Source organism: Sebastes fasciatus, chromosome 6, assembly GCF_043250625.1.
Source record: "Sebastes fasciatus isolate fSebFas1 chromosome 6, fSebFas1.pri, whole genome shotgun sequence".
In the NCBI taxonomy this organism is placed as follows: domain Eukaryota; kingdom Metazoa; phylum Chordata; class Actinopteri; order Perciformes; family Sebastidae; genus Sebastes; species Sebastes fasciatus.
In genome coordinates, this window is record NC_133800.1 from 3,312,246 (window position 1) to 3,329,416 (window position 17,171).

The 17,171-nt window shown below is 39.2% G+C and overlaps 1 protein-coding gene across 1 annotated transcript; it reads left to right on the plus strand.

Annotated features, from left to right (window-relative positions):
• The first annotated feature begins 3,000 nt into the window (after window positions 1-3,000).
• dpp7 (dipeptidyl-peptidase 7) lies at window positions 3,001-16,121 on the plus strand. Its single transcript, XM_074637150.1, has 13 exons — window positions 3,001-3,155; window positions 4,187-4,313; window positions 4,404-4,543; window positions 6,099-6,262; window positions 8,125-8,260; window positions 8,405-8,486; window positions 8,632-8,798; window positions 11,328-11,388; window positions 11,926-12,044; window positions 13,356-13,512; window positions 13,885-13,949; window positions 14,036-14,106; window positions 15,054-16,121. Exons 1-13 carry the CDS (start codon window positions 3,063-3,065, stop codon window positions 15,163-15,165), a joined length of 1,494 nt encoding a protein of 497 aa, XP_074493251.1. The 5' UTR covers window positions 3,001-3,062; the 3' UTR covers window positions 15,166-16,121.
• Window positions 16,122-17,171: the final 1,050 nt, after the last annotated feature.

The window sequence follows — 17,171 nt, forward strand, 5'->3', positions numbered from 1 at the left end:
TAAGCATTATTTGACACAGGGATTATATTGCAGAAACTCCATGTCTGTGAAATCCTGTATTATCTGTGTAGTAACAATAGAGGATAAGGTTTCTGTACCAGGAAGCTGTAGTAGGGTTTACAACATAGAATTACTGACATGGTTTGTCTATTCCAGAGTGACCTTTGACCTCCCATTACAAGAAATGTTTTAAGGAAGGAACTCAAGAGAATAATTACGCTGCTTTCCTATCACAGCTCATAAACACAAAGAAGTGATACAGTTGGTTACGTATACAAATGATCATAATGTTAGAAACTAGTTTTACTTCCAAGTGGGTCAACCTGCTGCACGGGTTGTGTTTTGTTGTGAACGTACAGTACTACAGCTGCACCGTGGCCCCACCCACCATAGGAACTCCACAGATAAATGCAGTAGAGCCTGAGCGTCCAGTGGTGGAAAAAGGATTCAAATAATTTACTCAAGTAAACGTAGTAGTGAATATACTCCTTTACCAATAAAAGTCCTGCATTTAAATATGTAAAATAGTGTATCACTATCAATTTAATGGTCAAAAGTAAAAGTACTGATTCTAAATAGAACCTGTCAGGTTTTCAAAGTGGGAGGCAAACCTCCCCAGTAGGGCTCCAAACTGTTTTAGGGAAGGCTCAATGAATGGAAGTGAAGAAATATTAAATTAGTCACAAAAGAAGATCACATAGAATAGCCTTAATGTGTGTGATTTGGTTAAAGACAGAGTTCAGAGATACAGTAGTTTCGGGAATTGTACTGTTTTTCCCAAAGTCAGAAACTAATAAATGCCTTAGGACAGACATTTTTTATGTATTGGGTGTAGTCTGAAGTTATGTCAAACAGCAAGATTAAGCAATCTTGGCTCAATTGTTGAGTGTTTATGGGATCAAATAACATAATCATGATCCCATAGACATCCAGAAACTGAGCGAAACTAAGCATGTAAAGTAAGGGAGAGGGAAGGGACGATGCTTTCCAAGCTTTGTCTGAGGAGAGGCCCACAGTCTCAGAACTGTTATATTGTACTATATTAGATGACTGATTTGAATATTGTCAGAGTGGAGCTAATTTCCACCATTTTACATACTGTTAGATATTTTTATTAATTGTATTTTATACATTGCATCGTATATATATACTGGGGAAAAAAAGTTCGGAAACTGTTGTTACAATGCTAACTGGCATTGTATTTTACATGGTTGAAAAGCCTGTTTATTTACCTTCACAATGATGTTCAACTTGTAAGGATCATGCATTTGTGGGATGAGCAGCACAACTGATTATGTGGGGAGCGCCCAAGACAAATTTGCCAAAATGCTCTGCCAATGGTAAACAGTGTATTCTCCTGTTGGTGTTGACTCTTGTTTTGAGTTGTTTGGTGGATTGGATGATTGAACTCTCTATCAGTAACAAGGAACAAACAAGACATATTGGCTATTTTACACTTTATTCATTTAATCCACCGTCAGGAGCCTCAGTAGCGGGTGGAAGATCCATACGCAGCCACAACAGCCTGGCACCTCCTCATGCTGGTCACCAACCTGGTCACACGTTGCTGTGGGATGGCGTTCCATTCCTCAAACAGGATTCGTTGCAGGTCAGCCAGCGTGGTTGTGTTGGTCACTCTAACACGTACAGCACGCCCAAGCTGATCCCATAAGTGTTGAATTGGGTTGAGGTCTGGACTCTTGGCAGGCCGTTCCATTCTCTCTACTCCCACATTGTGGAGGTAGTCTGTGATAACCCTGGCTCTGTGGGGGCGAGTGTTGTCATCTTGGAGGATGAAGTTAGGTCCCAGATTGTGGAGATATGGGATCGCCACTGGCTGCAGAATCTCATCCCAATATCTCACTGCATTGAGATGGCCTTCAATAATGACAGGCCTTGTTTTGCCAGTGAGGAAGATGCCGCCCCACACCATGACACTGCCCCCACCAAAAGCTGTTACTCGATCGGTGCAACAATCAGCATAGCGTTCTCCGCGTCGTCTCCATACTTTGACCCTGCCATCCAACTTTGGCAGACAGAACCTGGACTCATCACTGAACATGACATTCCCCCACATGTTCAGGTTCCATTGTCTGTGTTGTCGACACCAGCGCAAACGGGCCTGACGGTGAAGGGCAGTCATTGCAGGCTTCCTGGTAGCCTTATGAGAATACTCTGTTTACCATTGGCAGAGAATTTTGGGAACATTTTCTTGGGCGCTACCCACATAATCAGCTGTGCTGCTCATCCCACAAATACATGATCCTTACAAGTTGGACATCATTGCGAAGGTAAATAAACAGGCTTTCCAACCATGTAAAATACAATGACCATTAGCATTGTAACAACAGAGAAATAATCCACCAAACACAAGTTTCCGAATTTTTTTCCCCAGTTTATATATATATATATATATATATATATATATATATATATATACAGTATATATGGTGCTACCCTGCATGTGTAATTTGCACCTCCTTTTATTTAATTTTCTTATATTTACTATACTGTATCTGTATAGTATTTATAATATGTATTATATGCTCAAATAAAGCACAACCACCTGTAAATTACAAATAAGTAAATACTTGAGTAAATGTACTTAAACTCATCTGTTGCTATCACATGATGTTCTGCAAGATTACATGTTCTTCAGGAGGGGCATATTTCTCTTATTTTAGGCAACATAAATAAAAAAAAACACTGCAAAATCAAAATGAGTGTCTAAACCACAATGATTTGATAATGTAAAAGGTAGTTTGTAAAAGGTGATTGTATGTTTGTATGGCACTCTCAGTAAATGGTATTCTAGTATTTTCACCTGTAGTGTGTTTATTTTTTATTAATTACAATATTAATTTTGCTTTGCTGGTTTACTCTTGGCTGTTGTATTATTTCAACTGCTTATCTTAGAATACTAATAAAATACATTTTACGAGATGCACGTAAACGCCACCTAGATCATAACATAAGTGTCATGTGACCGTGGCACATGCTGCAGGCGCATGCGCGGTGGTGGTCGCTCTGTGCAGTAGTGTTTACAACGTTATCGTTGAAATATGAGGAATATATTCGCAGTATTCGCGGTAACCGTAACCGTAACCGTGTTGTGTGTTGAGGTGCTGCATGGTCTCCCGTACAGCCATGTTCAGGTAACGGAACGTTTTATTCTTCCTGTTTATTTCTCTGAGAGCTCAGTTCCGCTTTGAGGAAAACTTCATTGGAAAGTCTCGTGCCCTTCTGGTCATTCTCGGTCAGACTGAAGATGACTTAGAACTGTTACTAATGTTACTATTGTCTCATTCTCTCCATTATTCAACATACAAGAGACGAAGCAATACTTTTAGTTTATTCAGATGAAACTGGTTAGAATGTGTTATATATGTCGTGTAGGTATGGTACAATATGGAGGACCACAATAGTCATGTTAGCATTTAATTGATTAATAACTATTTGTACAATAAAAGTAGCCATTAATACATTTGTTTACAAATTGATTTAAAATTCTATTTGAAAATGCAGTTGACTCAGCAGATCCAACAGCTAATAGGTTTAGTAAAAGCAGCATTGAAATGCTGATGCAAATGAAAAAGAAGTTGCCCTTTTAAATGCCTGGTTGAAATCTGTATTCTTAGTTCAATTTGTGAATCCAGTTATTTATTTCTCTTTTTAAACTGCATTTTCAAATAGAATTTGTATTATTTATTTATGAGATCATGCATGTATTTTTAAATGATGTGCTTATTGACTGTTTTATGGTGTTTTTGTAAATCTCTTATTAATTTGAACTATTTATTGATGGATTAATATTTCATTTGTAAATTCTTTTTATAATTCTTCCTTTTATTGCCCATAAAAATGTTAAATAATGAATTACTTTGTAATTTAGTCCATTTATTCATAGATTAATAAATTAATTTGTAAAGAAATTTATAAATGGATATTTTTATTGTACAATTAGTTATTTATCAATGAAATGCTTTATTACTATTTACGTGACTCTTATGGTCCTCTAAAGTACAAGGGTTATGTATGGTAATGTAAATTCTGTTAAATCATGTTTCAGATGTAACGTTAAGCCGAAACGAAGAATGGAGATTTAGTTTTAAACACAGACGTACATTCTATCATTTTATAACAGAAAAGCTCAGTATAATATGTGCTGTACATTAATTTTTTATAGTCAAGAAAATATCATGGATTCAAGACAGAACCTGAGTTCACAGAGAAGTATTTCAGTCAGACTGTGGACCACTTCAACTTTAACAGCATGGGGAACGGGACATTCAATCAGCGTTATCTGATCACAGGTAAAACCAATTTCCCATTTTAAATGTAGCCTAACGAACAGCCTGTACGAGCAAATGAGTCATTGTGATCTGTTGTTTCTCTCCTTTCAGATCAGTACTGGAAGAAAGGCTATGGTCCTATATTCTTCTACACTGGCAATGAGGGAGACATCTGGGAGTTTGCGTCCAACTCTGGGTTCATCACAGAGTTAGCTGCTCAGCACAGAGCCTTGGTCATATTTGCTGAACATGTAAGAAAACACTGGTACAAATCATGAAAGAGAACAGTCAGATGCAGATAGTATTATCATTTTTGACTCAACAGTTGTTGATCAAACCATTATGGCTGAATAGAATCCCAGATCACGTGACAGAGGAAATGGATGGTTAAAGTTTGACTCATATCAGCTGATTTTCACTAACCCTCCAACCATAACTTGTATTTTTTACAAGGCAGTTTGGCTTCTAGATCAGTCTGGTCAGCTGTAAAAAAGAACAGATAGTTGTAGCGTGTTCCATGACAAACATAAAACAGCGTTGCACGTCGTCAGTAAGGGCATCAAGTTGGCATCGATGTAGACTCGATGGCACTTAATATGGCGGAGAGGACGTGGGTAGGGAGAGGGTGTAGAGGCTGGAATAGGGCCTTGGACTGTATCTACACACAGTTCTTGTACAGCTACTTTAGACAACATTTAATATTTGAGAAGTTTGATTTCTTTTGTTAAATTATAAAAACAAAGGTTTTGCAGAAAACCATGCCTCTCAAAGAAAGGTATTTAAAACAATGTTGGCCTTTCTACCCAAACTCAAATAATGTATCAGAACTAACACTGAAAACAATCTAATGATACACAGCTCTACATAAAGGTTAAAGCTGGGATTATTCTATATTCTTATTGTCAACAAATGCCATGAAAACACCAAAAGCAACACTGTGTCAATTTGTTTCTCAATGCTTCCCTACTCCCTACAACCCATTGGTTCCTACTGAGGACATAAACTTTGAAAGCCCCTCAAATATACAGTTTCATTAAAAAAAAAAAGTTTCAGTAATTTCCTAAAACAGCTGGTCACTGTAGCTTTTAGCAAACATTACTCAAACAGCAGGAAATAGTGCATTTGTTGGGGACTATTTTCAGTAGTGGATTAATCCATATTTGGTGCTCTAGTTGAGTATCTCTGGCAGCAGGACGGTGTATGTCGGACTGAGTCAAAATAAACTACAGTGTTCATGGTAATGAAGGAACACGTCAGTGCAACAGTGTGGCTCACTGGTGTGTTTTAATAGTTTTTGGACAACACTGGAGCTCTATGGCTCAGAGGAAGAAGATATATCCGGCTTTGATACACACACAACACTTGTTAGTAGATGTACATTCACTGTTGGTTTGACTCTGCACGTGGGATTTGTTGAAAATAAGAAAATGCATCCTTTAAATGCAGTCTTATTTGTTCAGCAGGTTTCTTTGTCCTCTCTTAGATAAGTACAAATGTACAAGGGGCAGTTAGTCAGGTATGTTCAATCACAAATACAATATTTCACAATAAAATGTGCTGGTATATGGCCAGAAGCCAGAAAGTTTTCGTGCCCTAACAGAGGCGCTGTTATGTTCCCACTGCACGTAACAGGCGCGTGATACTGATGACAATGAAAGAATATGTATCACTTCCTCAATACGGGTGCAAGATGCATCCCCAGCTCCGTCACTGGAGCTGGGGGTATACTGCAGCTTTAACACTGCCTTCATTTCATTTGAATGTCTCATCAAGCTGAACACTTCTGTCCTCCTCTCCCTGTTACAGAGGTACTATGGCAAATCTCTGCCGTTTGACAAAGACTCCTTCAACATCCCTCAGATCGGCCTGCTGACGGTGGAGCAAGCCCTCGCTGACTATGCTGTCATGATCACTGAGCTGAAACGGCAGCAGGCAGCCACACTCTGTCCTGTCATCGTGTTTGGTGGCAGGTAGGATCCACCTCACCGACACTTGTTCTTAGTGTCGTCCACCTGTGGGACTTGTTGTGAGCTCCTCAAAAGTTTGTATTCCTTATAGGGGCTGTCAACGTTAACGCAAATTCGTTTGAACGTCACTAATTTCGTTAAAGCATTAACGCAACTTGCGTTTTTAGGTCATAACGGGCTCAGTTTTAAAGCTAGAAACTAGAAAAGCATAATGAATCCATTGGTACCGAGGGAAGGAGGGAAGGAGGCTAAATAACGCTCCAAAGTAACGCAAAATTTTGGTGAAAGAATTCTGTCATGGCCATTTTCAAAGAGGTCCCTTGACCTCTGACCTCCAGATCAGTGAATGTAAATGGGTTCTATGGGTACCCACGAGTCTCCCCTTTACAGACATGCCCACTTTATGATAATCACATGCAGTTTGAGGCAAGTCATAGTCAAGTCAGCACACTGACACACTGACAGCTGTTGTTGCCTGTTGGGCTGCAGTTTGCCATGTTATGATTTGAGCATATTGTTTTATTCTAAATGCAGTACCTGTGAGGGTTTCTGGACAATATCTATCTGAGTGTATTTGCCCACTCCCATGTTGATAAGAGTATTAAATACTTAATTTGTGATTAATCACGATTAACTATGGACAATCATGCGATTAATCGTGATTCAATATTTGAATTGATTGACAGCCCTGATTCCTCATACAGTATAAGTGATCAATCTGACTCTGGTTGTTTACTTGAAGCTTGAATATCCGGCTTTCTTTTTGTGTGCCCTTGAAAAGGGCTCAAAGCAGGTGCAAGTGGCAAAGGTTTTGTATTTAGTCTCTTAATTAATCGTAGGTGTGTTTTAACATGAAGTAAACTAATTGGAGCGTCATCTCCTGTTTCCTTTAAAAGCCAGATGCGCCTGCAGCTGGCGTATTGTTATTCAAAATGGCGCATTCGGTAAATTGGAGAAGTGAGCCGTTTTCTGCAGTGAAAATTTTGTTTTTGAAAGTCCAACAAAGCGCCTAACCACACCTTGTTTTAAGACCAACATGGGCACACAGATGGGCCCAAGTACATTCGCTGCTTACACAACGTGGGCGCTGGGGGAGAAAGTGACAACTGCGTCAGTCTGAAACTAGCAATGACCGTTGCGCTGCACTGTGTGCCGCTCTGTGCAGGGTGTGAGATAGGACCCTTAGACTTTTACAGTTTTAGCTGCTTAGTTGCTAAAACACAACTGTTTTTCTGAACAAATGTTTGTCTTAATTGCCCTCCTGAAAAAAGGGAGAATGTTTTACCTCACTGTACCTAATGAATTAAGAACTGGTGTCGATTTGGAATGGACAGAACTTATTTGACCATGCTTAATAGAGAATAGGTAATTATCTGAAAGTAGTTTCTACTAGAGCTGCAACTAATCATCATTTTCCTTAGTGATGAACAGCTGATTAAAATTCATTTCCTCATTTAAATGCCAGAAAATAATAAATAATAAATGTCCACCATAAGAAATCCGTCAAGCCAAACTTGACACTGCAACTATTCTGAAATAGATCTACTGTGATCACACAAATACATCCACTTTGAATTGTTGTTGGAAATCAGATGCCAGATCTACAAGAGCTGCAGTGTCGTGTTTCAGTGGGTGATCTGAGCCTTTTTCTTCTTGTGCTTTTACTCTTATGAAGTATGAGATGGCTCAGTGATAAATGTCCCTTTTCTTTCAGATATGGGATTATAGTTGGGCACTAACCCCTTTTATTACTCAGTTCATCTTAAACCAGGCATGACACAAGATTTCTTCTAAAATAAAAGATACACATTTTTAGTGTTATTTCCTCCTCTTGTTTCCCGTTGGACTCTCATCTCTTCCTGCAGTTACGGTGCAATGCTGTCGGCCTACATGAGACTCAAGTATCCAAACGTTGTGGCCGGAGCTCTGGCTGCCAGCGCCCCCGTACTGTCCACCGCTGGGCTGGGAGACTCCAGGCAGTTTTTCAGAGATGTTACAGCTGTAAGTGCATGGACGCTTCTCTTTTTTTGTTGTCGCCCACCTTGTGATTCAGACAGACGAGATGCCTGTTAGAGCTGTTTAGAGCTGCAAATAATGCATACACGTGTGCAGGTTGGATTAATGACCTTTGTCACTCTTTCACAGGATTTTGAGAGCGTTGCCCCTGAATGCAGAGATGCTGTGAGAGGAGCATTCCATCAGCTGAAAGAATTAGCCGAACACCAAGGTAAATCTGTTCCATCTGAAGAGTAGGTGGCTTCAATTTTTCTGTGCACAAATGATCAGAATAAATGAAAAGAAATATTGTACTGTGTTGCTAAGGCAACTTTTCCGTATCGAAAATGTAAAGCCACTACTGTTGATGTCACCAGATTACAGTCGCATCCAGTCCGAATTCTCCCTGTGTAAGCCTCTGTCATCAGCTCAGGACATCCACCAGCTGAACGGCCTGCTGAGGAACGCCTTCGTTCTGATGGCCATGCTGGATTACCCCTACAGCACTCACTTCATGGGGAACATGCCCGCCTACCCTGTCAAGGTAACTGCAACTCAGGAGTCTAAAATGCCACATATCACTGAAACTATTCTTACAACAGAGCAGGAACTTATCAAGTTGTGGCGGTACTGAGTTCCCCAGACTTTAGTTGTTCAGTCAGAAGACTGAAAAACAGTTCCCATCCACATAATAATATAAAATGCCTTCTTAATAATAATAATGAACAAATGCCTCTTCGCTAATGAACAAATGCCTCTATATTAACAAACAATTAAGGAAACTGAAATATTGGTTTGTGTTTTTCCTTTTACCCTCCTTTAAAGTTTTCCCAAATAAAATACACTAAAAGAAATGGGTATAAAGGGTTTCATTGAAAATCAACAAATGAATAGAATACAAAAATACAGCCTGCAGGCGTTAGGCTATTGTAAGGCAAGCCAGATCGTTGCACAAATAGTACCTAAACGTCCCAGTGCAGGTAACCCAATTGGTTGGCACTTAACTTGTTTCCCCAACTAGGAGTCAACACTCTCAACAAACAAAACACAAAGATCACAGAATCCCAAAAGGGCCCAAAACAGACCAGAGTTTCTGGTAAAGCTGATAACACATGTTGCATTGAGTGAAGGAGAGATCAGAATGACACTGGGTGTGCAGTTTCCCTCCTCTTTTAAGCCCTACAGAAAGGGCGTCGTTACACCCTGATTGGCCAAGAGGGGAATGCACCAAGCTGCTCTCAACTATCATTTAAGAGCCAGTCCCCACACCCTGCGCAATAGGTGAACTGAATAACCCTCTAATCACTCAGCAACTCAACCAAAAAAACACCAGGGAAAAGGGAAACAACAGCAAGCACCAGAGAATTGGCAGCTGCCACAAAGTCTGCACTGTTTATATTCAGCAATCCCCAAGTTGTACAACATGCAAACCAAACTGCTCTTTGACAGCTGTGAACTTCCAACAGGGCTGCAGATATCTTTTAAAAACCAAGTAAATATTAGAGCCCAGCCAATAAATCGCCCACATGTAGATCAATATTGATGAGTTTATTGCAGATATATTGGCATTGGTGAGGTGTATATACTGGTTGATAAGTAACTTATCTTATTTTTTACACAACTTATAACTTACATATCCTGGGCACAATTCTTTGATAACCAAATACAAGGGATCCTTAAGTGTTGAAGTTAAACAATGAATATAAACTGATATATCGTTGCCTGATTTTCTGAAACTCTCAAATACTGATACTGATATTGTTACCGTCTTCAGAAATCTAGTATCAATGATTTTATTGTGTGTTTTTTCCTTTTATATTGTATGTATGGGACGGCTGTAGGCTGGAGTTAATGTTGGTACGTGAGTCTATGTGAGCAGTTTGATTGCTTATTTATTTTATGATAATTCAACAAACAATGAATGAAAAATACACATTCAGTAGGTCGGTCAGGCTTAAGTAAATAATACTCTTCAAAGTTAAAGCTGCAGTAGGTAGAAACGGAGCAAATATGATTTAAAAAAAAGTTATTTTTATAAAACGGTCACTATATCCTGACATTAGTGCATGAGACAGGTAATCTGAAAAAAATCATGTGCCTCTGTGTCCTCTGGTGCTCCTAATGGCATCTGCAAGATTTCACAGACCGAAGGAAAACAACCAATCAGAGCCGAGCTGGAGTCTGCCGTCTCTGAGCAGCTGTCAATCACTCGCAAACTCCGATCAATCAGTCAAACTAGGCAGCGCTGATCAAATATGAATCAATATTCTGTTACTGTAATGTCTATTTCTCTCCTCAGATGTTGTCAGAATCATCTTGTAGTGTACTGTTTAGCTGTAAAATTAGAAAGTTTGTGACCCGACAGCCATGTTGAGATCAAGTTGAGGAAATACCAAGCACCGCCCACCAGCCGGAGCAAACTTTGCTTTGCAAGTGATTGACAACTGCCTCTGCCCCCGCCGGCCCTCTTGCATGGCTAACGCAGCCTCGACCTCTCTCTCCGCTGCATGTCTTCAGCCATATACTCTGGCTCCGATAGATACGGCTGAACATCCAAGGCAGCCAAGAGAACAAGGACGTTCTGATTTTGAGCAGCACCTAGAGCACGACATCCCCTGACTACGCAGAGGTGGAGATTAGAAATCCAAGCTGAAATAGCTTTTAAATCTCCCTCCAACTACGTCACCGTTACGTCAAATGACGGCGATGGATAGCAGGAAGAACGACAGATTTTGCAGCTGCGAACGCAGCAACTAGGCCAATATAGCACTCACTGGGGAATGTATTGCTTCAATTGACTACATTTACCATCAACACCTTGCCTTTAAGATGCAAATAAAAAGTTTTAAAACTGTTTTAAAGGAAAAAATGGAAGTGAAAAATATGAATGACATGACTACAGGGCACGCAAAAGAAAAAGTAAAAAATATATATATATATATATTACATAGACAAAATATAAATATCTGTAACATGAATAGAAGTATAGACATGACCATAAATGAGCAGATATGATAAATGTGACAAGAGTCAGGTGAGATCTGACAGTGATGTATGTCATTCCTTTTTTCAGGTGGCCTGTGAAACCATGCTGAGTGGGTCTGACCTGCTCACCAACCTCAGGGACACTGCAGGTAAAGGAAATGTACGCCATATCTTAAAGCAGCTTAGAGTATTGTGTGCATCACCTCAATAAATTGCTCTTAAAAAAATTATCATTAGCACAAAATGATGAGGAATCTTTCTAATGGATATTATGCAACTGACACCTAAAATCATGTCTCTTAGTTTCAGGCTAGATTGTATATATTTTAGATAGTAGGGTAGAGTTGGGAAGGAAACTCTTCAGTTGGGGATCAGATGTATTTTGTGTCAGCAGACACTAGAGGGCAGTGGCCAGCTTCATATTCCTCAGTTGAGTTCACAGTACTCAAGTACTTTCTGGGAAAGAATCCAGAATGTCTTTCACCCTAAAAAGAAATCAACTCATAATGGAAGTGAATGGAAAAAAAGCTTTTATTTTGCCTAAACTTGATATTGTACAGCATCTACCTGATCTCTATTACAGCTGATAGACACATAAGAAACTTCCATATCAAGACATTTCAATAACCTCCATTGAAGTGTGTACCTCCTGTCAGTGGTTGATGGTACCAAATCCTATCCTGCAGGGATTGTGTACAACTCTACCGGGGCGCTGACCTGTTTTGACCTGTACAGTCTGTATGTGGAGTGTGCTGATCCCACCGGCTGTGGACTGGATTTCAACAGCATGGCCTGGGACTATCAGGTAGTCCAACAACCACAAGTACACAGCAGATCAGCATATAGTGTTTGTATGTAATCGGAATGTCGGAACTCTTTATTTAGAGTTGGAAGTGACTAAAGTTGTATTTGGTGTAGGGATGGATGCACCGAAAGCTTATAGTAATATATATATAAAAATAGAGCTGTCAATCGATTAAAATATTTAATCGCAAAATAATCACACATTTTTTAACGGTTCAAAATGTACTCTTAAGGGAGATTTGTTAAGTATTTAATCCTCTTATCAACATGGGAGTGGGCAGATATGCTGCTTTATGCAAATGTATGTGTATATTTATTATTGGAAATCAATCACCGACACAAAACAATGACAGATATTGTCCAGAAACCCTCACAGGTACTGCATTTAGCATAAAACATATGCTCAAATCATAACAACAACAGCTGTCAGTGTGTCAGTGTGCTGACTTGACTATGACTTGCCCCCAAACTGCATGTGATTATCATAAAGTGGGCATGTCTGTAAAGGGGAGACTCGTGGGTACCCATAGAACCCATTTACATTCACTGATCTGGAGGTCAGAGGTCAAGGGACCCCTTTGAAAATGGCCATGCCAGTTTTTCCTCGCCAAACTTTAGCGCAGGTTTGGAGCGTTATTTAACCTCCTTCGCGACACGCTAGTATGACATGGTTCTAGTTTCATATGATACCAGTATCTCCACTCTAGCTTTAAAACTGAGCCCGCTACAATCAAAAAATCTCAAGTTGCGTTAATGCGTTAAAGAAATCAGTTGCGTTAAAACAAATTTGCGTTAACGCGTTATTATGGCGTTAACTTTGGCAGCCCAAATAATATATTTTCCCACCTTTTATATGTTGATACCAGTACCAATATTCATTTAGTCTTGGTACAAACAGTACAGGCAGACATGTACCTGATAACGTGTTGTAAAAACTGCTCATGGAGTAAAAAGTCCATATATGTCAAACTAGAGAACCTCACAACTCCTCTTTTGGCATTTTCTGAACAGGAAACCTGCAACTTCACTACAGTTTAACTGTGACTTGAATGAGATGAACAGACACGGACATTTGTAACAGAAGGTTCTCACTTGCTAGCAACTGAAAATTGACTAGTTATACACAATTATCCATTAGAATGAAAAAAGACAGTGCACTCCGAGTTGTGATATGTATACGAAGTGTCAGTTTAAAAAATGTTAAAATACAGATTATTGTATTTCCATTTTGTTTTATTAGGAAAAAAGAAATATCCCATCTCTGGTGTTCATCTTCAAACTGTTTCTCATACTAACACTGTTGTGTTTGCAGGCGTGCACAGAGATCAATCTGTGCTATGAGAGCAACAATGTGACGGACATGTTTCCTCCCATGGCCTTCACTGAGACGGGCCGTGAGCTTTACTGCTCCAAACGCTGGGCTGTGATTCCACGACCAGACTGGCTCAAAACCCAGTTCTGGGGAGACGGTGAGCACTGAATGAAAACTAATAGACACGCCAGACTGTCCTGAAATGTTCTCTAATCTAGAGGGGTTATCTGGAAATGAAACGTTTTGGTGATACATTGGATCTGTCCCAATACACACACTTGAAGTAGTATTCTCATATGAAGTATTTCTGGTAACGGTGCCCAAGTCCCTGTTAAAAGGGACACATCATGCTCATTTCCAGGTTCATACCTCGTCTTTTGAGTTTCTACTAGAACATGTTTACATGCTTTAAAGGGACTGTTTGTAAGAAACAGTAATTGCTTGTTAACAGCGACACCTGTGGCCTGAGTATTCCCATATATCTCCACCAGTGTTTCTGTTTCTAATGAGCGCTCCCCCTTGTGTTCAGCCCTCTCCACAGCCAGCAACATTATTTTCTCCAACGGAGATCTGGACCCATGGGCGAACGGAGGGGTAAGAGACTGAACCAAGTGAGAACACTTCAGTGAACCGTGTCAGTCGGTGCTTTCAGTTCAAGTCATCGCCTCTCATTCTCTTAGGTGCGCAAGTCCTTGAGCTCATCACTGATAGCTGTCAACATCTCTGGAGGAGCCCATCATCTGGATCTGAGGTACAGGAAGCGGTTTGGCCTCTGGAGAGGCAGCTTCACTTTTCTGTTACTTTACTCAATTTCTGTAACACTTCATAATAACCATCATTTATAAATGGAGTTGAACTTAGTTAAGTTATTTTACTGTAATGAAAAGATAAGTGTTTACTAATTATTATAATGCTCTATAATTTATGTTATTTTATCATTAGTTTGTGAAATATGAAATAATTAGTTTGTATCGTAGCCGATATGAGACGATAATAATCACATTCTGATTACATTACAAGTATTTATTAACAGTTTATTGTTGCACACATTCTAACATTTTATATACTATATTAAGTATTTTGTTAATGATTACCAAATGATTTGTAAACCTTTTAAAAAATCGTTTGTAAAACATCTATAAACATTACATAGACAGATGGACCAGAAACCAATTATTAATCATTGACAAAATATTAACTATATCTAAATAATGTGTATAAATGTTTTACAAAGTATTTATTAACCATTTAACAAGGTATTATAATCATCAGTTATAACTTTAAAATAGCCATCCAAATAATGTTTATAGATGCTTTACAAACCAAATATTAACCATTAACAAAGTGTTACAAATATCTATATGTAATGTTTATAGATGTTTTACAAATCATTTCATAATCATTAAATATATATATATATATATATATATATTTATATACGTGTGTGTATATATATATATATATATATATATAGTGTATCTAAAATGTTATGTGTGCAACAGTAAACTGTTAAATAACATAAATTATATTATTACTAATAATTAGTAAATATTAATAATTATCATTTCATGGTTTAACAGTAAAATAGCTATTAACTAAACTTTAATTAACTATCAATTTACTATTTATAAATGATGGTTATTATAAAGTGTTACCGTAAAATCTAATGTGACATGTATCCGTTGTTTTTTTCTGCAGAGGATCTAATGATGCTGATCCAGAGTCAGTGATCGTTGCCAGGAAGACAGAAGCAGACCTCATCGCCCAGTGGGTGAAGATGGAGCGGAGCAGATTACAGCAGTCACTTTAAAGCACAGGTTCAGATTATGTATTATACTGTATATGGAATTACATAAAATCAAGTCTTGTCAAATCATTAGTACTTTCTAAGACCACTGTAGAAGAATCCAGATTCACTTCAAAGTTATTATATAGAAAATATTGGAGTCAGGAGCCCCTTTCACACAGAGAATCAGCAATACTGCCGTAAAGAAGATCCACCGCTACGCCCGCTTTGCTTCTTCACACTGAACCAAACAACGGTGGCATAATGCTGCCCCAGTGTCATATCACAGGAGTAAAACAGCATGTGTGTAGGGGGGGGTCGGTACCTTGGTTTGGTCGGTTGGTCGGTCCCTTGACCCGGTCGGTGGGTCACTTGGTCCCTGGGTCCCTTGGCCTGGTCAGTCGGTTCCCCCCCATTCCGCCTCCACACCTTTCATACAGAAGAGCGAGGCGGAATTGCGGTGCAACAGTCTTGCCTTGAAGCGGCTGTGTGAAAGGAGCTAGTGAGTCCACCTCTGTGGCCCGGTTCCATCCTGCATACTAAGGTGGGTATAGAATATGTTGTGTGTTCATCCTGGAAAAGAGCCTGAAATGAATGTCAGTATGAACAATACAATGCACAGCAGGACTGGAGGAGCTGCTCACAGCAGAGCAAAATGTAAACTAGTCATGCACAGTGGTGAGACCGCTCCAGGGAAATGATTAGAACAAAACAATGACTGACATTTTGCTCTTTATCATGTTTCCAAAGGCTACACAGGCAATAGCATTACAAAGTTGCAGTTTGGTAGATAACATTTAAAAAAAAAAAGAAAAAGGTTCATAATGATGTTTTGTCCACCCAGCAGTCCAAAACCCCACAATATTCATAATACAATCATGGAAGAATAATTGATCTATTCACAGTTGAGAAGTTGGAACCAAATAAATCTTAGAAAAATGAATGAATGATTATTCAACTGTCAAATATCTAAGTCGAAATGGACACAAGACCATGTCAAATCATCATCACAGTTGTGTAAAAACACACAGAACACTGTGAGGGACTCAGAAACCAACAGCTCCTGGCCTTTAGTTAGAAGATCCAAATCCAGTTTACTATTGCTTCCACTGGATTTGGTTTGGATCATTTGGCTAAAAAGGAGCCAGATCAATGCAGGAGCTGCATGTGTGATTGATCACCTCTCCTTACAGATCAACTCTACCGTCTGCATCCAGCTCCATTGACCTTGCTGTGTTCTGTGTGTTTCTATCCCAGGACATGAAAACAACACGTAAACCAGAGGCCTGTACTACGCAGCGAGTTCAACATACCCAGGGTATCTTCTCGTTATCTGGTTTAACTAACCCTAACAACCGAGATCCCGCTAAGTGCTGCTACGACGCTGGTTATCAACTCAGTAAATCCACCCAGGGTTTCTCTGTCTAGCTGCGAGCGTGTTAACATGAAAGGGGCGGTGTCTGCATCATCTGACCAATCACAGACATGGACAAGTCTACTGTCAGCAGAGCGACACCTTTTTACAAAGAAAGAGCAAACTATAATATTAGACAAATAGGAAGAAGTTAAACACATAATTTAGACTAATAGTAACACGGTTGATTCTGCCTAATGCAGGAAGGACAGCTGGCAAAAGAAAAATTGTCTCTGTGAATGCATAAATTAACAGACTTATAATATCACTACCCCATCTAGAGCACGGGTAGATCTGACTAGGATTACTTTGTGTATTCTGTTAAATGAATATGTTGCTTATAGAATAGAAGATACTTTAGTATTCCCTTTAGGGAAATTGTGGCGTGTGTAACACTTTTACATTTAGGACTTAGAAGCAAAAAACAATAGATATATAACAATTCAAAGCAGTGAGCAGGCTTACTTTCATATCTTATAATCACCCACAGCATACATAAAGTAGGCCTACCGGTAGCAAAGTAACGCAAGGCAGTGTGTACAGTCTGTGGGATTGTAAACGCATGACTGATGTATGTATTATTTTTTATTTGCTCCCAAGTCTCTCTCAACGTCTG

What these genes read in the sequence shown, in the direction of transcription:
- dpp7 (XM_074637150.1), top strand. Translation starts at nt 3,063, where the DNA reads ATGAGGAATATATTCGCAGTATTCGCGGTAACCGTAACCGTAACCGTG. An exon ending in AGAATTAGCCGAACACCAAG is followed by an intron (nt 8,487 to 8,631) that starts GTAAATCTGTTC and finishes TGATGTCACCAG; the next exon opens with ATTACAGTCGCATCCAGTCC. An exon ending in TGCCCGCCTACCCTGTCAAG is followed by an intron (nt 8,799 to 11,327) that starts GTAACTGCAACT and finishes TCCTTTTTTCAG; the next exon opens with GTGGCCTGTGAAACCATGCT.